Here is a 21,719-nt window from a genome sequence, read left to right on the forward strand (position 1 = left end):
TATTGGTTTGGCCTCTGAGGTCTCTAAGGTCTCTCAGATGGGTCAGCGAGAATCTGTGCCCGATTCTCCGCTTGATTGTCTGTTGAAAAATTTTTCTGATTTTCAGAGGCGAGCCCAAGGATATGGTGGCTCGCCACCGGACTCTGAATTCCTCCGAACCCTGAGTCAACTAGAATGGCCCTCCTTTAATGTAGGATGGCCTACGGAGGGAACTTTTGAGCTTCCAACCTTGTTTGCCGTCCGGGCTACTGTTTATAGAGTCCCCCACCCCGACCAATACCTGTACATAGATATCTGGGTGGATATCGCTACTGAGCGGCCTGGATATATTAGGAAATTTTTAAAAGGAAATCAGCGGGGCAGACGAGCCGTTTGTCTCCTGGCCGGAGGGAACAAAGAAAAGGGGGAGGAGGGGAGGGGCGGAGCTGCTGGTGCCGCCCGGAGACAGCCCCGGAGTCAGCGTAGGCTTTATCCTGTTTTGCAAGAACCGCAGGAGGACAATCTCGATCCAGATCCAGTGAATGCTCCTCCACCTTACGCACGCAAACAGGAACCTGATTCCTTGCATTGGGACCTTGGCGACTCCATAAGCCCGTCACACACCCGGGGAGGGGCACTCTACGGGGAGGGGATATTGCCTGTGGGGCGAAACCCTGCCGTTTTCTCCTCATTAGAGGGACACGCCCCTCTGCCTGTGGCGCGAAACCCTGGGGCTTTGTCCTCCTCAGAGGGACACGCCCCTCTGCCTGTGGCGCGAAACCCTGGGGCTTTGTCCTCCTCAGAGGGACACGCCCCTCTGCCTGTGGCGCGAAGCCCTGGGGCTTTGTCCTCCTCAGAGGGACACGCCCCTCTGCCTGTGGCGCGAAACCCTGGGGCTTTGTCCTCCTCAGAGGGACACGCCCCTCTGCCTGTGGCGCGAAACCCTGGGGCTTTGTCCTCCTCAGAGGGACCTGCCCCTCTGCCTGTAGGGCCCAACCCTGCTGCTTTCTCCTCGTCAGAGGGATACACCCCTCTGCCTGTGGCGGGGACTCCTACCATCTTACCCCTCCGAGAGGCCCCGCCCCTACCAGACGCCCCACCGCGAGCTCCTCCTCGATTTGTCTATGTCCCTTTTTCCACCAGTGATTTATATAATTGGAAACATCAGAATCCCCCGTTCTCTGAGAAACCCCAAGGGCTAATCTCCCTCCTCGAAACTATATTTAGAACTCATCAACCCACCTGGGATGATTGCCAGCAGATTCTGCAGACCCTTTTCACTTCGGAGGAGAGAGACAGGATTATTAGGGAGGCTGCAAAGGCAGTCCTGGGTGAGGAGAGGGACACCGTGGCGGGAAGGAGGGAAATTGAGGGCATCCTCCCTTCCCAGCCTCCTAATTGGGACCCCAACACCACAGGGGGGAGAGATTCGCTCATTCAGTATCGCCGGGCTCTAATCAGGGGGCTGAAGGCAGCAGCTAGAAAGCCGACCAATTTTAGTAAAGTCGGTGAGGTCATCCAGGGGCGGGAGGAGTCCCCAGCAGCCTTCCTAGAAAGACTCATGGAGGCCTACAGGATATATACCCCTCTAGATCCGGAGGCAGAGGAGAACAGAAGGCTAGTGAATATAACTTTTGTGACTCAGGCAGCATCAGATATCAGAAAAAAGCTTCAGAAGATAGAAGGGTTTGAGGGAGAGAATAGGAGCAAGTTATTGGAAATAGCACAGAAAGTGTATGTTAATAGGGATGATCCGGAGGTTGGCAGAGCAAAGGAAGTTGCCAAGATTTTGATTGCCGCTCAGAAGCCTCCTCCTAAAGGAAAAGGGGGACAACGAAAAGGCCAGGGACGGCGAACAGACATAGACAAGGACCAATGTGCCTTTTGCAAGGAGAAGGGACACTGGAAGCGAGACTGCCCAAAGCTGAAGGCTGTGAAGGCAGACAATCAGGGACAAAAACAAGGCCCTGAAGTCTTGCTCCAAACCTTAGACTGACGGGGCCAGGGCTCCATTCCCGTTGGCTCCCAGGAGCCCATGGTCACCTTAACAGTCGAAGGTAAGCCAATAGACTTCCTGGTCGACACGGGAGCCACTTTTTCAGTCCTGAAACAACCTCAGGGGCAAATTCAGAAGGCAACCACCAAAATAGTTGGGGCGACTGGCAAAGCAGAAGCCTATCCATGGACTACCGCTAGAATTACTAATTTGGGCCGAGGCACCATCACCCACTCCTTCCTAGTTATCCCAGACTGCCCTTACCCACTGCTTGGGAGAGATTTGTTGCAGAAGCTTCAGGCCACCATTACCTTCAGACGTGAGGAGAGCCCTTCGAGGAACAAGGGCAAGGAGGCAGAGGTCAGCTTGGAGATAACTGTCCCACTGTCTGAAGAATACCTACTTGCCGTTGTACAAGGAGGTAAGGAGGAAGGAGCAGGGGTCCCTGATGCCCTACTCACCAAGATACCTGGAGTATGGGCAGAGACCAATCCACCAGGGTTGGCCATCCACCAGCCACCTGCCCTGGTGCAGCTGCTGAGCACCGCCAGCCCAGTTAGAATTAGGCAATACCCAGTCCCAGCCCGAGCCAAACAGGGCATTGCACGACACTTGCAACGCCTGCTGGAGGCAGGCATACTCCGAGAGTGTCAATCCGCATGGAATACCCCACTACTCCCTGTCCAGAAACCAGGGACTCAGGACTACCGCCCGGTGCAGGACTTGCGGGAGGTGAATGCGCGGGTAGAGACTATTCATCCCACGGTGCCCAACCCGTACACCCTGCTGAGCTCATTGCCCCCGACCCATACCTATTATTCAGTCCTAGACTTGAAGGATGCCTTCTTTTGTATTCCCCTGGCGCCCCAGAGCCAAGAGATCTTTGCCTTTGAATGGAACGACCCAGAAAATGGACTGGTGGGGCAGTTCACTTGGACTAGGCTACCACAAGGGTTTAAGAACTCCCCCACCATTTTCAATGAGGCCCTCGGCAAGGATCTGCAGGGTTTTCGCTCCTCCCACCCGTCGATCGTACTGCTCCAGTATGTAGATGATATTCTCATAGCAGCCAAGGATAAAAGAGAATGTGAAGAGGCCACCATAGATCTGTTACAGGATCTCGAGCGGATGGGGTATCGAGTCTCAGCTAAGAAGGCCCAGATTGTGACTCAGACTGTAAGTTATTTGGGGTATAACTTGCAGGGGGGACAAAGAACTCTGTCCAGCCAGCGGATCCAGGCAGTTCTGCAGATTCCTGAGCCCTCCACCAAAAGGCAAGTACGAGAATTCTTGGGCGCAGTAGGATACTGCCGGTTGTGGATACTAGGCTTTGCAGAACTAGCTAGACCCCTGCATGAACTAACCAGAGGAAAAGAAGAGCAGTTCACATGGACAGATAAGGAGAGGCAAGCATTCCAAGCACTTAAGGAGGCCCTAGTGACTGCCCCAGCCTTAGCCCTGCCGGACCTGGCTAAGCCCTTTCAGCTGTTTGTAGCAGAAAAGGGAGGGGTAGCCCTAGGGGTGCTGAGCCAGGAGCTTGGGCCATGGAAGAGGCCCGTCGCCTATTTGTCTAAAAAGCTTGACCCCGTGGCCTCAGGATGGCCAACATGTCTGAGGGCACTTGCTGCCACCTCAACCCTGGTCAAGGAGGCCAGTAAGTTGACCCTGGGACAGGACATACAGGTGATTGGGGAACATTACATAGAGCAAGTGCTACGAGCGCCCCCAGATAGGTGGCTAACTAACGCACGGCTAACGCAGTATCAGGCCCAACTATTAAACCCTCCGTCTGTTCAGTTCCTTAAAACAGCTGCCCTGAACCCGGCGACCCTGCTGCCAGTACCGGATTCCACTTTAGTCCACGATTGCAAGCAAATCCTTGACACAGTGACTGGCTCCCGCCCGGACTTAAGAGATCAGGCATATAAAAAGGCAGACCTGACCCTCTTTACTGATGGGAGCAGTTTTATCAAGGATGGACAGCGGTACGCGGGGGCAGCAGTGACCACAGGAGATAAGGTCCTGTGGCGAAGGGCATTGCCTGCAGGGACCTCTGCACAGAGGGCAGAGCTGATAGGGCTGACCGAGGCCTTACGGATAGCTGAAGGAAAAGTGGCCAACATCTACACTGACAGCCGTTATGCATTTGCCACAGCCCACATTCATGGGGCCATATATAAGGAGAGAGGCCTCCTAACAGCAGGGGGAAAGGACATTAAGAACCGCAGTGAAATTCTTGCCCTCCTAGACGCCATTTGGTTACCCACCAAAGTTGCCATCATTCATTGCAAAGGACATCAAAAGGGGAATTCCCCTGTTATAAAAGGTAATTGCCTGGCGGACTCGGCTGCGAAAGAAGCAGCTACGGGACAACAAGAAAACCTCCTCCCCCTACTGCCTCAGCCAACGCTACCTCCGGATCCTAAGTATTCCCCCGAGGAAGAGCAGGAAGGGATACAACTAAAGGGGCAGAAAAATCAGCAGGGGTGGATAGAACTTCCCGACTCCAGACTCTACCTGCCACAAGGAGTAATAAGAGAGATAGTAAAGGATATTCATACCAGTACCCACCTAGGGCAAAATAAGTTGGAACAGCTTGTCAAGAAATACTATTTAGGGCCCAACATTAGGGACATTATTCACTCCATTGTCTCTAGATGTAGCATTTGTGCTAGGGTAAATGCGCAGAATAAGAAATTGCCTCCCCTTGTAAGGTATCGGGGAAAAGCTCCTGGAGAGTTATGGGAAATAGATTTCACAGAGATGACTCCTGGGAAATCAGGTTATAAGTATCTATTAGTATTAGTAGACACCTTCTCGGGATGGGTAGAAGCATTCCCCACACGAGGAGAGACTGCCTCCACCGTTTGCAAAGTTTTATTGAGGGAAATCATACCCAGATATGGCATTCCCATAGCCCTAGGATCAGACAATGGACCTGCATTTGTCTCAAAGATATCTCAAGAATTAGCTACAAAGTTAAATATCAGTTGGAAATTGCATTGCATCTATAGGCCCCAGAGTTCAGGACAAGTAGAAAGGATGAACAGGACTTTGAAAGAAACCATAATGAAATTAAGGGAAGAGACCGGCGAAAACTGGGTTGAGCTACTCCCTTTCGCCCTTTTTAGAACAAGGTGTACTCCTTACCTTAAGAAATGGGCCCCTTACGAAATTTTATTTGGACAACCAATACCTCTTGTGCCTCGGTTAACTAGAGAAGAGATAGAAGTTTCTAACCACAACTTCCTCAAGTCCTTACAGGCACTACAGCACATCCGGAGCGAGGTGCGAGCCCTTCAGAAGACAGCTCTATCAGACGCTGATCGTGGCACCCGAATACCTGAACCACCAGAACCTGGACAGTGGGTGTGGATCCTCAATCACAGGCGGGGTAACCTGGAACCGAGATGGAATGGACCATTCCAGGTACTCTTAAGCACGCCAACGGCTATTAAAGTGGCAGAGAAACCCTACTGGATCCATCTCTCCCATGTGAAACCAGCCAACCCCCCTGACGAGGATCCCCGGAGATGGCAAGTCAAAAGAAAACCAGGGGAACCCTTGAAGTTGACTTTTTCTGCCAACTAAGACTACTGATTCTTTGTTCCCTGTTTGGTCAAAATATGGGGTTAAAAGGAGGAGAATGGGTACTAATTCGAACAGCCGATGGAAGTGCTATTGCTAAAAATTTTACTTGGGATGTGGGCCCAATAACCCTACAAGCTGATTTTTCTAAATTTTTTGGAGACACTCTTAAAGATTCCTCAGTGTCAGATAGGTTAGGGACTTCAAACCTTTATGTATCCACTGGGATAGTTGGAGGAGGGGCTCCCCCCAAACCCATACCAGTGGATGAAGAAGAATTTTTAAATAAACAATTAAGTAGAACGGGAGCCTACGGGTGTCCACAACCGGAGAGGAAAAGAGCCCGTGGCTGTGGATGGGAAGGAGATTTTTACTGCAAAAGTTGGGGTTGTGAGACTTTAGTCAGCAAGGGAGGATGGGTCCCAGGAGGAGGAAAAGATCCCCATATTAACTTAGATAGGGAAAGTAAATGGGGGAAACCTCAAGACTGTGGAAAAAATAAGTGTAACCCAACAGTCATTACTATTAAGAACCCAAAAGACCCTGAATGGATTAAAGGGAGAACTTGGGGTTTAAGATTATATGTTACTGGACAGGATCCAGGAACCCTGTTTACTATAAAGAAGCTCCCTACGAAAACTGAGTCACTCCTAAAGGGGGCAGGAGGTGGTCTCCCACCAAAGCCACCACAGCCCACTACAAGGGGGCCACCACGATCCACCACAAGTTCTCCCAGTCAGAGCAGGTTGCCTGTAACCCCCGTTGAAAAGTCAGAAGAATTAGAAGACCAGAGCCCTAAGCCACCATTCTACACTCCTAATCCACCGTTAGAAAGACCGCATCACCAAGAAATCTATGCCTTAGATTTATTGGATAAAGTTTTCCCATTCTTCAACAACACTCAGCCAGAAATTACAGAGTCCTGCTGGCTATGTTTAAGTCCCCGGCCGCCTTTTTATATAGGATTAGGAGCCAACACCTCCAGAGGAGGAGAATTAGCCCCTAAGACAGTCACTCTTACAAATGACATAGACCGAGATCAAGACCAGATGAAGGACTGTGTTACTGAAGGGTCCCTCACCCTTGCGGAGTTCCATGGGAGGGGAACCTGTTACCTCCAAGCAAATTCCACTCTAGACAAAAATCCAAACTATAGTGACTACTGTCTTAATCAAGAGGCCCTGCAAATAACCTCAGGGAACCCCTTCATAACCAAAGCTTCTGAGGGGTTATGGTTTGTCTGTACCCAAGGCATTTTTAAATGCATTGTCCCCACTCACCCTGAGCTCTGTGTTAGTGCTTATATTATTCCTCAAGTATATTTGTATGGAGGAAATCCTGAGTTTCTAGTTGCCTCCCCTAAGCGCACCAAACGAGCCCCATTGCTTATCCCAATTGTAGCCACTATAGGGATTGTAGGTTCCGCTGCTGTAGGGGCGGGGGCTTTCATACAAGGGGAGCTCAACCTCAGGCAATTATCCCAAACTTTCTCAAAGGACATATCCCTCCTACAAGATCAAATAATATATCTAGAGCACCAAGTAGACTCCCTTGCTGAAGTAGCCTTACAGAATAGGAGAGGACTAGACCTCCTCCTCCTCCAGCAAGGTGGGTTATGTGCTGCATTAGGAGAAGAATGTTGTTTTTATGCTAACCACTCTGGAATAATTAAAGAAAATGTCAAAACACTCACCAAAAGGTTAAAAGATAGAAATAGAGAAGAAGAAAGTTCTAATTGGTATGAATCTATGTTCAAAACGTCCCCTTGGCTAACCACCCTTATATCGGCCATTGCTGGACCACTCCTAGTACTCTTATTAGTGGTCACAATAGGACCTATTATCTTAAATAAAGTATTTGCTTTCATCAAGGAGAGAATAGAAATAGTTAAGCTAATGGTACTCTCCCAACCATACACCATCCTCCCAAGTGATGAAGAATCAAAGGTTTGACATACCCCCCAAAAGAAAACGGGGGAATGTTGGGAACAAGAACAATGGCCTCAGCACCAAGGAGCCTGAAACCCTAGAAGACACCCTGTAAGCCAATAATCTGCCTCTGTGCCAAAAAAAAAAAAAAACACGCCTGCTTTATGACCTGTATATAAGGACTTAGCTGTAAGCGCTAGGCGCGAATCCCTGACGAGCCCCCAGTGGGCACAGTGTCTCTGGAGGGATCGCCCCTGCGCAGGTTAAACTTGGCCAATAAATTAACATCTTTGAATCCCTGAAAGTCTCCGATATTTGTTCTCGTGGTTGGTGGATCTAACACACAGTGTGATGAGTCTGGGCATGTATGCAAACACATGTGCCATCACCACAGTCACAGTAATAGACATGTAGGTGATACTGTTGTCCCCAGTTTACATTTGAGAAAAACTGAGCCCTGGGGGTAAAAAGTTAAATAACTTTCACTAAAGTGCTACCCTACCTCTTGTTATGATATTATGGGTTGAAACCCTAAAAAGATATGTTCAAGTCCTAACTCCTATTCCCTGAGATTGTGAACTTATTTGGAAATTAGGGTTTTTGCAGAGGTAACCAAGTTAAGATGAGGTCATACTAGATTAGGGTGGGTGCTGACCAGTGACTGGTGTCCTTGTAAGAAAAGGAGATTTGGATTCAGGGACACAAAGAGAACACTATGGGGAGATGGAGGCAGAGTTTGGAATGATATATCCGTAAGCCAAGGGACGCCAAAGATTGCTGGCAACCACCAGAAGTTAGGAGAGAGACACGCAACAGGTTCTTTCCTAGAACTTCAGAGGGAACATGGTCTTGCCAACACCTTGATTTCAAACTTGAAGTCTTCAGAACCATCAGAGAGTAAATTGCAGCTGTTTTAAGCCATGAGTTTGTGATGCTTTGTTACTGCAGCCCCAGGAAACTCACACACGTGGTTCACGTGATAGCTTTCCAATTGTTCTGATGTGCCAGTTTTACCTTCTCAACAACACTATATGCTCTATGAGACAGACACTAGGTCTTATATTTCTACTCTGTCTCACTCATAACTTATATCCACCTAGTGCTGAGTTGAAAAGAAAGTTATTAAATATATATTAATTGGCACATTGAGTCAATCACATATTACAAAACTAATATAGCACTTGGAGTTTTGTCTTCTTACATCATGGTCCTATGAATACTTGCTTCAGTTGTTATAGAGCACCATAACTGATCCAACCAAAAAATGAGAACAAATACTTGTAAGAACATTATTATCTTTGGGACTTGAGAAGTGTTACCTCTGAATCTGTGTCAAGTATTTGCCCACAACAACATCCTTTGATGGTACTAACATGATGTAGGTAAAATCAGAGATCTGGGGACACCTAGAAGCTTACCAGGTGGCTGCCAGTCAGCTTAAGCTTGTGCCACTTTTAGAAGGTGACAAGGATTCGTGATTACCTATATGTCACTGTGGAGGTCAACTGATCCAGTTTCCAAATGCCAATCTTATAGTCTCTTTGTAATGGGGTGCAGAGTGAGGGCCCCCTAAAAATCCCCATGAACCTTAACTGGGGGAAGGGGAACGGGACAATAAGACATTTAGGATATTTTACATTACAATGGCAAGTTGACAGCCCTGTCCTTCCCAAAGAGAAGCAGACTGCTGCCTAGGGCAAAAGGAGTTGTGACTCCGAAAGTACACAGTGGCTTGAAACATAGCTGAGGGATGTGAATGCCCACCCTGATGTCTGCATGCCACAGTGAACTCTCGCCCTAACTAAAGATGACAGCTGAAAGAGGGTAAAAGATACAGGAAAACGGACAAATGTAGCACATCATAGGAAGGGCCAGATAAGGTCATGTAGGAAGCTCCAGGCCAAGCATTTAAAATAAGGGTGGGCTGAAAGAGAAGGGAATTCTGCCATGAAGGCCAAAGGAGTAGGGAAGCAGCCATGTGGGCTGTAGGTAGATTCAGTGAGGAGGTCTGAAAGAGGAAGCAGCAAGCAGCCATGCAGTTTGTAGTGAAGCAGTCTATGAGGGCTGGTGTATGGGTACAAGCCATGCTGGCTGGAAGCCAGGATTCCGCCATGTGGCCTGGGGTAGTGAGGAAGGCAGCTATGCAGGCTGAGGAGAGGATGCAAGAAGAGAGCTGATGGAGCTGTGTGGGAACTTGCCAAACCAAGCATGGATTTGTGGGAAATGCTTTGGAACTGAACTGTGACCAGGAATGTGGACTTCTCTTAAGGACGTACAGGGAAGCCACTCCCCTGGGACCTGTGCCTCCCTGGACTCCACCACGATCCAGTGTAACTCAGCACAAGTTTTCCCGAACTACTACACAAAAACTGAGGACAGTGTACCCTAGATCCTGAAGGGAAGAGCTGCAATGACAGGATGGTGATTCTGAAACCCATGAGTGTACTTTGCAGAGGGGATGGAAAACTGTTTGCGTAGCTGGGTTACAAACTGATAAGGATATGGGGAATTTCTGGGCATGGTTCTGGCTTGTAGCCTGCTGGGGAACAAGGGAAGTGCTGGGTCTTCTGGGAGAACAGGGTTCTGAGCAGGAGTGCTTCCAGCCCCCACCCCCCTGAGGTTGGAATCCTGTAAATAAAACCTGTTTCTTTCAACACTAATTGTTGGGCCATGTATCAGGGCAACATGTGGACGGGCCCCAGTTTGCTCAGTTATATCTTTGCCACAAAAAAACTTCCATTCAAATGACCAAAGCTAAGTAAACAACAATAATCCTATCCTGAATTGATTCCATATTCATGTAATCCCAGGTAATGATGATCTTATTGATGGCAAAGTTCAATGTGAAGTTGGCTCAGAGAGACTATTATTTAACTCTCTAGTGGGAGTGTCAGAAAGCCACAGTTACCAAGAAACCCCACATGCTTAAATTAGAATGTCATGCCCTCTACCCTACCCACTAAAGCTGTGAGGCAGAGGACATATTAAGGAAAGTAGGTCGCAGGTATCCCACCTGCCTATCCCACCAATCACCATAAGGATAAAATGGAAAACAAAACCAAACAAAACCAAAGACTATGTGAAAGTATTTTTAAGAAGTTCTATATAATCACAGGGTATCATTTTATTAAAATTATATATAGTCATTCACCTAGAATAGAAACTGGAGAGTGGTCTAAATAATCTCTAAGTAATTCTGTTTAAAGATTTTGAGAAACAAACAAACAAAACTTCCTCATACTCCACCCCACCCCCAATAAACAAAAACATGCTGTTTAGAATTTATTCATTGATTTGCAAAATACATAGTGCCTAACATGTTCCTGAAACTGTACTAAGCCCTGGAGAGAACAGTCAACCATAACTGTTGTTCTCGCAGTCATGGTTGACTGCGAGAACAACAGTCAACTCCTGTTCTCGCAGGAGGAGGTGGGGCAAATTCCCTGAAAGCTTTGTCAGGGAAAAGGCAGAATTTAAGTTGATACCTGAAGTGTGAGAAGGGGCTTGTTACACTGGGGCATGGAGTAGGCGACAGCAGGCAGGAATTCTAGGCTCAAGGGATAGCATATGGAAGAATTTTATATATTTGAGGAGATAAAAGAAGTCAGATGTCAAAGTGAGTGGAAAAGAGTGGTACTGCCTGTTGGAGAGGCAGCGGGGGCTAGATAATACATGGGTATGTAGTCCACACTAAGAAATTTGGTTTTTATCTAAAGGACACTGAGTATTAAGCTAGAGTATCACATATTATGACTTAGACTTTCAAAGTATTATTCCAACTGATAATAAAAGGTTGGAAGAAGGGAGACTAGTTAGGATAACTTACAACCACTTAGTGCTGAGTTGAGTTATTAAATATATATCAACTGGCACATTGAGTAGATTGGCACATTGCCGTAGTCTTAAGTGATTGGTGATGGAGGAATGATTGAGAGACTCAGAACGACTGAGGGTTCAGAAATTCCATCTAACAGACCTGGGCAGAGAAAGATCACACATCTTCAAAGAGAATTTATCAAGATCCTGTCGGGGCAGAAAGACTATATATGACTGTGCATGTGAGGAAGGTAGAAAGTGAATGGTCAATGGAGAGATAAGAGAAGTAGCATAAGTTTAGAAGGAAAGCTACAGCCTATTTTGATAGCCAGTTTTTGGCAACTTTGGTAGCTAGAAAGACACCAAAGGAAACTATTGCACTGCATTCTATTCCTGCTTTCTGCTCCCAGAACTTTTAATTCTGGGAGAGGCTGAGCAGGAGAAAGGAGGCCTTCTAGATGCTCTGGGAGAAGGATAAAAAGGGTGAGGAAAGTTAAGACTCTAAATGTTAAGTACCACACTATTGTCAGGATACCAGAAGTGACATAATTCTCTTCTATAGGAAAAAAAATACTGTTCCTTCCACATTAAGTCCTCAAGTAGTTCACTTACCTCGAGGTCCAAACATATTGTCCAAAAAAACATTGATTTCATTGTCAAAAGCCTTTAGATGCTCCTGAAAAGATAAAGGAAAAATGATTAAAGGGGTTCTGGGGGGAAATTCTCAAAACAAACCACTGTCTACAATACGTAGTTGATAAAATCTCTAGGGGCCCTAGGTTCAAGGAGTTTTGACTGCAAAGAGAACTAGTAAATGTAGCCTCTTTCTCACAAGTTTCTAAAGATTTGGAAGCAAACATTCCTTTTTCATTTCCTTAGGCAAGAATAGTTCAGAAAAACAGGGTTGGTACATTTAAACATCAAAGGGTTATTGACCTCATTTCCATTTCCTTTTAAAATGCTTAGAAGTATAAGCATTTCCATAAGTAACTTCTATTGTGGCAGTTAACAGAAGTGTGCAAGCAACAGGGAAGTCTATAGCTACAAGATGTGATGTAATTATTAAATGAAAATACAGCTGAACTGTATTTCACTTAACTAAATCTAAAGCTTTAAAGGGGACTTGGTTTTCAATGAAGAAAATTAAGCATTACAGTTATTTTCCACTACATTTATATTGTTTCTTTCAAAACCTTTTTATACACTAACATCTATTTAATAGTACATCAAATAGCATCACTAGGGTACATCATCAGATTAATTATTGCCACTTTAATTGAATTTCAGATTGGTAATGAAGAATCTTAAGGTTCATAATCTGGCTTCTGACTCTTGATTTAGCTCCTATTCATGCTGGTCAGCCATTATACTTCTCAAAATATCTGCTAAGGTATCCCCACCCCTCTAAAAAGGTCTAGAATACCTCCTCAAGCAAAGCAAAGGAGAGACATGGCACTCCCCAATGTTCCTAGGAAAGGGATCTTTGATAAGGATTTGGGCTCATGGACTGGTCCCTGCCGAGGTGTGAGTTGAGTATGACGACCCTCAGAAATTCATATAGAACCTTCTCTACAGTCAATAGCTGGAGTACAGTCAAAAGCATCTTATTCTCAAAGAAAAGGTTAAGTACCAAAGCGGAAAATTAACTGACTGGCATTGGAAGAGAAGGTATATATCTTTGGTGACTGGCACACACCATGTAGACCTATTACTTATTGGTGACTTTGATCCTGAGATAAATTTCAAGGAAACTTAGATCTCTGGGAACTTTAGAAGGAGGAAGAAGATTAGAGACTAACATTTATCAGTACCTACCACTGCTGTCCAGTGTATTAGGAACTTTATTATTCCACAATACTGCCATAAAAGGTATCCAGAATAAACAAAGCTTGGAAGTTTTGAAACAGTGTTTTAATCTTTGGTTTCTGTGAAGTGCATCTCAGGAGACCTCCAGACTTGAGAAAGGTCAGTTACGTAACATCTGAGTATGACAGACTGGTTTTTGTTGCCATTAGGATAGGGCAGGTCTGTCTAGATCTCTCATTTTTGAACAAAGCATGTTAACATCACTGATGTACCTAACCTCAAAACAAATACCAATGAAATCTCTTTTTCATTGCCACATCCCCTTGTAAATGTTTAAACTTTTCCAGTTCATTTGCTAAGGTTCAAAATCCATTTTCCAGCATTTGTAGATTTAAGAACACTAGTTAAAGGTCACAGACATTGTATTATTTCTATAATCTTGCAAAAATGTAGTCACAGTGGAAAAGCAAAGTAAGGGGAAGACATGAAGAGAAAGCAGAGAATGAAAGAAATGTATGAGAAGGGATGTTCCATTATTTCAGTCATTAAGTACTGATTCATTGACCAATTATCTAAGTATTCCTGTGTGTCAGCACCAAGTTACATTATGAAATACTAAGTCAAATGTAACATGTCCTTATCTTTACCTAGGATATAGAGAAGTAAATAAATAATTACGTAGTATCTTAAATACGATGAGCGAGAGGTTTACAGGGATGTGCTATAAGAACACAGAGGAAGGAACTATCATTCAGCCATTAAAAAAAGAGAAAATCTTGCCATTTTCTACACCATGAAAAAACCTTTAGGGCATTATGCTAAGTGAATAAATAAATCAGAGAGAAACAAATTCCATGTGATCTTATTTATATATGAAATCAAAAAAGAGCAAACTAACTCAGCTGCACAGAACAGGCTGGTGGTTACCAGAGGTGGAGGGTGGGGGTGGGCATAATGGGTGAAGGTGGCCTAAAAGTACAAACTTCCAGTTACAAAATAAATAAGTCATGAAGACACACGTAGGGTGACAATAGATAATAATGCCCGGTATATTTGAAAATTGCTAAGAGTAGATCTTAAAAGTTCTCATCACACACACAAAATTATAGCTGTGTATATACCTAGATTTATCGTAGTAATCATTTTGCAATGTGTAAAGATATTAAATCATTATGTGGTACACATGAAATAAATAAAAAAATTTAGAAGTAGGAAATTTAATTTAGATCTCTTAAAAAGAGAAGCTTCCCAGGAAGAACTGCTGCTGTCGTTGAGTTTGGAAAGATTCTAGGGCAGACAGAGAAGAAAAGAAAGAACATTTGAGGAAGAAGATCAATATATACAAATACACTGAGACATGACTTGGGAAATGTTCATGGACGGGGTCTCTAGTGACCTATATGACAGAAATAAAGCCAATGCTAAGAAAACCAGAAACCTGGAAAAATTACTTTTTTTTCTGGGTTAATACAGTTAGTAATGATATAAGTTAAAAAGACAATGATGAGATGAGATCAGAAGATCAAAATTTATCCTGGATTAGTAAAACATAAGTTCAGAATTTGGGTAGTGTTAGTCAACTAATGATGAATGCTTAAGAAAAGGTGATGGAGAAGAACTTGGGTACTGAGTTATAGCTATACACTGGGTTGTATATGTGTAAATGCAAAAGTGTACTGGAGACTTCTGGCCAAGATGGAGGCATAGGTAGACACACTGGGCCTCCATGCACAACCAAAATAAGGACAACAATAATTTAGAAACAACCCCCGCCCCCCAGTATTGATAGAAAATTGAACTGTATGGAAGTCCAACAGCCAAGGAGTTAAAGTAGACACATTCATCAAGACCAGCAGGAAGGACAGAGTTGGGGTGCCTGGTGGGGAGGGGGTGCAGCAAAAAAGCGGTGGCTGGGGGACCCCAGGCATGCGAGGCAGCAGCTGGCAGACCCAGTGAGGCCTCCAACAGTGGAGGGGCATGGTGCACAAGGTGGCTGGCAGGTTGGGCAGTCCCACATTCTTGCGCAGATAAACTAGACAAAACTGGGGAGCAAGACAGACCGTGCAACCAAGGTTCCCAGTATGGGGAAATAAAGCCTAAAAACACCAATTGAAAACACCTCTGGGGGCTAAGGTTCCAGGAGAGCCTCCCAGCCTCACAGGAGTGTTCATTAGAGAAATCCACAGGGTCCTAGAACATACACAAACCCACTAAAAAGGGAATCTGCACTAGAAGGGCCCGGTTTGCTTGGGGGAAGTAGTAGAAAGGACTGAAATCCAGCAGAAAGCTGAGCAAGCGCCATTCTTCCCTCTCAAACTCCTGCCCCACATACAGCGTCACAATCCAGTGACTGGGTTGCCTCACCCAAATGAATACCTAAGGCTCCGCCCCTAACTACGTAACAGTCGCATCAAGACAAAAAAAAAAAAATGGCCCAAACAAAAGAACAGATCAAGCTCCAGAAAAAATACAACTAAGTGAAGAAGAGATTGCCAACCTATCAGATGCACAGTTCAAAGCATTAGTGATCAGGATGCTCACAGAATTGGTTGAATTTGGTTGCAAATTGGATGAAAAAATGAAGGCTACGCTAAGTGAAATGAAGCAAAATGCACAGTGATGGGAAGAAAACTGGGACTCAAATTAATGGAGTGGACCAGAAGGAAGAAACAACCAAACAGAAAAGAAGGAAGAAAAAATAATTTTAAAAAAATGAGGAGAGGCTTAGGAACCTGCAGGACATCTTTAAACACCCCACCATTCAAATCATAGGGCTACCAAAAGGAGATGAGGAAGAGCAACAAGTGGAAAAGTTATTTGAACACATAATTTTAAAAAACTTCCTCAATCTGGCAAAGGAAATAGAATTCCAGGAAGTCCAGGAAACTCAGAAGGTCCCAGAGAAGTTGGACCCAAGAAGGAACACACCAAGGCACATCATAATTACATTACCCAAGATTGAAATGAAGGAGAGAATCCTAGAAGCAGCAAGAGATAAGAGGACAGTCACTTACAAAGGAGTTCCCATCAGACTGTCAGCTGATTTTCAAAAAAAGACCTGACAGGCAAGAAGGGGCTGGAAAGAAGGATTCCAGGTCATGAAAGGCAAGGACCTACATCCAAGATTGCTCTATCCAGCAAAGCTTTCATTTAGAATGGAAGGACAGATAAAGTGCTCCTGAGATAAGGTCAAGTCAAAGAAGTTCATCATCAACAAGCCCTTATTATAAGAAATGTTAAAGGGACTTATCTAAGAAAATAAAAAACATGCACAGTAAAATGACAGCAAACTCACAGTTGTTAACAACCACACCTAAAACAAAAAGAAAAGAAAACAAAGCAAACAACTAGAACAGGAACAGAACCACAGAAATGGAGATCACATGGAGAGTTATCAATAGGTAAGTGGGAGGAGGAGAGAGGGGGGAAAGGTACAGAGAATAAGTAGCATAGATGATAGGTAGAAAATAGACAGGGGGAGGGTAAGAATAATATGGGGAATGTAGAAGCCAAGAACTTATAAGTATGACACACAGACATGAACTAAAGGCGGGAAATGTGGGTGGGAGAGGGTGTGCAGGGTGGAGGGGAGTGAAGGGGGGGAATGGGACAACTGTAACAGCATAATCAATAAGACATATTTTTTAAAGTGCACTGGAAAATTTCTCAAGACTAATACTATAACCTAGGAGCTATGGAAACCAACAAATCACCTGTTGTACTTCACTCAATCAGGATCTTTGAACAGCTATTTTGACCATAGTACTTTACTGGACATATGAAGGAAAAAAAGGGATGCAGTGGTTGACTCAAAAGCTTACAGACAAATAGGGAAAGTGATAGATACAAAGGTAAAGAGAAAACAATTGGGAAGAAAGAGGTACACAGAATTGCCACAATGACGGAAGTCATACAGTATGAGTGATGACTTACCATGAGTTTTTCAGATGGTTAAGGTGGTTAGAATTTGGACAGATTAGAAGACAGGGGAGCAGTACTGCCCTTAGACCTGGGTTAGATGCTTTTCTCAACTCTGTACAGTAGAAGGCCCTACTCTGGTCATCCTTTGGCCATATCCCTCCACACAGGGAACAAAAATCCTTTGAACCAAGGGAAATGCCTGCCTATGACCACAGCTTCCCCATTTTAGACCATGTTCCAAGTGCAACAGGCCAAAAAATTCTCTGCCAAACAACAATTCTCTGAGCTCACTTCTAGAACAACATAAGTGATTTCTGCTTGCCCACTTAGTAAAGTCCACGTTCCATGACTTTGAATCCGATTTGCAACTATTTATAGCAATAGATGAAGGACAGAAGTATTGTGAGCAAGTTGTGCCTTATTTAGTTGTATATCCCTGAATGCCTACCACATCTGGTGATAATGTAAAATGTATAATCACACTGGAAAACAGTTTAGCCATTTAGTAAAAACAAACATTCAACTATGATCCAGCATGCCACTTCTGGGTATTCACCAAAGTGAAAATAAAGCTTCTAGTCATGCAAAGACTTGTATACAAATATTCATGGCAGCTTTATGTCTATAGCTAAAAATGGAAACTTCCTAATTACCCATTAAAAGGTGAATGGATAGCCCTGAGCAGTGTGGCTCAGTTGGCTGGGCATCATCCCAAAAAGCAAAAGGTGCTGGTTTGATTCCCTGTCCCTGCCTAGGGACAGGTGCAGCAAAGGTGCCTAGGCTTGATTACCTGATGTTTCTCTCCCTCTCTTTCTCTCTCCCTTCCACTCTCTTTCTCTCTCTCTAAAAAAAAGTAAATGGATAAACAAGTTGTGGTATAGCCACACAATGAAATATTACTCAGCAGTATAATAGAGTGAATTATTTATCCACGTGAATGAATGTCAAAATTATGATGCTGCATTTAAGAAGCTAAACAGCAGAAAAGGATACACATGTTTCCATTTATATAAAATTCTAGTAAATGTAAACCTGTCTATGTGACAGAAAGCAAATCATGGTTGTTTGGTGTCTTCAGGAGAGGGAACAAAATATCCTTCAGAAATGGGGGTGAAATAAGGGTATTTTCATATATGCATAATGATAGGACTTGTAGCTAGCAGAACTATACACTATGGAGTATGATAAAGATGTTTTTCATGCCAAAGGGAAATAATTCCATATGAAAAGTAGTGTTTGCAGAAAAGAATCAAGAGCACCAGAAATAGATCTAACTAATTGAAGAGTCATAACTCAGAGTAAGCTGGCCTTCACCCACCTCACCACATCAGCTGTAACTGCAATCATCACCTCTTACAGCATGTTCATCCTTACCCAGGATTAGCGACTCATAACACCTAGGTGATGTCTTGCACCTGGTCCTTCTTCTACTGGGCTATGTAACATGCAACTTACAACATTGGTAGATTGGACCACCATGCACTGCTGCCTCAGAGAATACTTGGGAAACAGCCATGAAGGATACATCTAGGCTTTGCCACCATGATGCTGGTTGGGACTTCCACCCAGCTCTAACTGCACTAGTTGGAGCTAAACATCAAGCAGGGGCATCTAGTGGGAGGGCATTTCCTGGCCTGTTCTTCAAGGTGCAAACTCATGATCACTGTGGGGATGGCTACATCCTGAACACCTTGATAACTCAAGATTTTCTTTAGCAAGGGCGGTCTTGCATTCAGAAACTTGGCACCACAATTAAATAAACCCCACCACAAAAACTCTGACTATGCTTTCTCTCATCTTTAATTAACAGGACTCCTGATTTCCTTTTTCTCCCCTTTCCCCTTTTTCCTTACTCTCCTTTTCTCCTCTGTTACTTTCCTTGTTTCCTTTACCTTCTTCCATTCCTTTCTTTCCTTCCTCCTTCCATTTTCTTCCTTCATTCCACATTCCCTTCCTCTTTTCACTTTCCCTGAAACCTTCCTTTCCTCTCTCATTCCTTCATTCCTCTTAGGCATTTCTTCCTTTGTTTATGTGTTAAGCATTTTATTATTTTTAGTATTTATCTACCAGGGGCCTTAAAAAATCCAGTGACTTGAGGAGATGGCAAGATGGCAGAGGACTGAATGGAAGCCACTCTAACTTCCTCCCAGGGCCAATCTGGAATTACAAGTAAATTGTGGGGAAATCACCCAGAACAAACAACTGAACAATAGTGACAGAGAAGACTTATAACCTCAGACAGAGAAAATAACTAGCTTCAGCAGTAACTGACTGGTAATGAGTATGGTGGAGTCTCAAGAAGGCTGGCTGTGCACCCACAGGCAGCAGCAGCACTGGAGGGATAATTAAGCAACTGGATGAATTCCCCTGAGAAGTCTAGGGTCTAAAGCCTAAGCTGAGAGCCCCAGCCTAGAGCATAAGAGCCCAAAAAGTACACAGATAACAATCAACAGCAGAAAGCGACAGGGTTGCTCTGTGCCAGAGACAGATGGCTGGAGATGCAAAGATCTGTTTAAAGGGCCAACACAATTCTTCAGCTATAGCCACTTACCCTGGTCTCCAGAAAAGGCAGGGGCAGAGTGGGCTAGAGATGCCTGAAGACAGACTGAGGACAGAAGCTTTGGGGAGAGAGCTGAGAGAGTAGACACTGGGAACCCAGTGCTGAGTCATCCCTCATATGGCAGCAGCCATCCTGCCCAGGCAGACCACTCTCCTCAGAGCAGGAGCAGCCTGAGGGGAAACAATAGCCCTGATTCCAGAAGAGATTGTGTCCCAGCTCTGTGGTACTTAAGCCTGACTGCTGAGTGCAGAGTGACTAGAGTAACAACTGAAGGAGTCAGCCAAAGACACTAGATCCCTGTTAAAGTGGGGGCAGAGTGGACTAGAGACACTTTAAGAGAGACTGGGGATAGAGGCTTAGGGGAGAGAACTGAGAGGGTGGCTGCCAGGATCCAGGTGCCGAGTCATGACCCATGCTAGAGCAGCTCAGGCAGACCACTCTGCTCCATGCGGCAGCAGCATGAGGGGAAACAATAGCCCCAACCCCAGGAGGGATTCTACACCACGCTATGGGGCTTCAGCCTCTTTGCTGAGTGCTGAGTGACTAGATTAACAACTGAAGGAGACAGCCAGAGGCAGTAGATCCCTTGCAGTCTCAGAGCAGGCTCCTTAAGGTCAGACAGGGTGAACATCCGACATCACCAGAGGCAGATCCACAAAGAAAAAACAATGGCAAATACTAGAGGCTACTGAAATGAAATCCACTGTGGTCTTCTCCATGATTTATGATATTTTCTTTCCTGCATAGCTCTTTAACATTAGGTTCTTGTCCATCAAATTAGTGCATATTAAGTCACTAGATTTTATACCATAGTTTATTTCTCTCCTTTCTTCTAATGGCCTTAATCTCTTTATGCCCTTATTAATACTGGTTCATTTGCTGTTGATAGTGGGATTGTGGGGAGAGACCTATTTTTGCAGATGTGGGTTTGTTTCCTGAGCTTTATGATTTTCTTCTGGCAGCAAACAAGACCTAGTGGGTGGAATGACCTTCAGTCAACCAGCTGGAGGGAAGGACCCTCAACAAAGAATGGCCCAACAATAATCAAAACCTAATTACATCCAGAGATCCAACATAAACAGCATAAAGGCACCCTGAGAGCATCAAGTTCAGGAGTTCAAGGAGACTGCACCACTGAATCTCACAGGTCTTACCACAGTTCATACCACAAACTCTGGGTATCAAAACAGATCAATTTAAGAAGCAGGAACAAACAAGAAGAGTCTCACAAATAATTGGAAGACAAAGAACCAATCCCCCCAATCTAAAGGGAAGTTGGAATCCTCAGAGAGCATGCTAAATGAAATAGAGGCAATTAAACAATCAGATATTGAGTTCAAACATGCTTATAAGGAAACTCAATGAGCTCAGTGAGAATTACCAAAAGCTACAGCGAAACTATCAGGAACTTACTGCAAACTATATCAATGTGATAAAGGACATAGAAACTATCAATAAGTGCCAAGAGGAAATGAAGAATACAATTTTTGAACTGAAGAACACAGTACAAGGAATCAAAAGCAGGCTAGATGAAGCAGGGGATCAAATCAGAGAGCTGGAAAACAAGGTAGAAAAAATACCCAGAAAGAGCAAGAAAAGAAAAAGAAACTAAGAAAGAATGAAGTGTGAAGGGAACTGCAGGACAACATGAAACTGAATAATATCCATATAATAGGGTACCAGAAGGAGAAGAAGGGGAGCAAGGGATAGAAAACATCTTTGAAAAAAGTAATGATGGAAAACTTCTCTAATTTGATGAGAGAAAAAGTCACACAAATCTAGGAAGCACAGAGGGTGCCAAACAAGAGGAACCCAAACAGGCCCACTCCAAGACACACTGTAATTAAAGTGGCGAAATTCAAAGGCAAAGAGAGCATCTTAAAGGCAACAAAGGAGAAACAGGCAGTAACGTACAAGGGAGCCCTGGTAAGGCTAGCAGCTGACTTCTTGATTGAAACACTCCAAGCAAGAACAGAATGGTAAGAAATATTTCAAGTAATGAAAACCAAAGGCCTGCAACCCAGGCTACTCTATCTAGCAAGACTCTCAATTAAAATGGAAGGCCAAATAAGGAGCTTCCCAGACAAAAGAAGGCTCAAGTAATACACCTCCTCCAAATCAGCTC

General features: G+C 44.5%; 1 protein-coding gene across 1 annotated transcript in view; it reads right to left on the reverse strand.

Moving 5' to 3' along the window:
• ELOVL2 (ELOVL fatty acid elongase 2) overlaps positions 1-21,719 on the reverse strand; it is an 87,465-nt gene that overhangs the window by 23,777 nt on the left and 41,969 nt on the right. Inside the window, exon 2 of the mRNA XM_037037873.1 lies at positions 11,920-11,983. Within this exon, the coding sequence (XP_036893768.1) occupies positions 11,920-11,983 (64 nt within the window). The remainder of the gene's footprint in view (positions 1-11,919; positions 11,984-21,719) is intronic.

The sequence above is a fragment of the Sturnira hondurensis genome, unplaced genomic scaffold, assembly GCF_014824575.4.
Source record: "Sturnira hondurensis isolate 20B ecotype Veracruz unplaced genomic scaffold, ASM1482457v3 Scaffold0023817, whole genome shotgun sequence".
Classification (NCBI taxonomy): Eukaryota; Metazoa; Chordata; class Mammalia; order Chiroptera; family Phyllostomidae; genus Sturnira; species Sturnira hondurensis.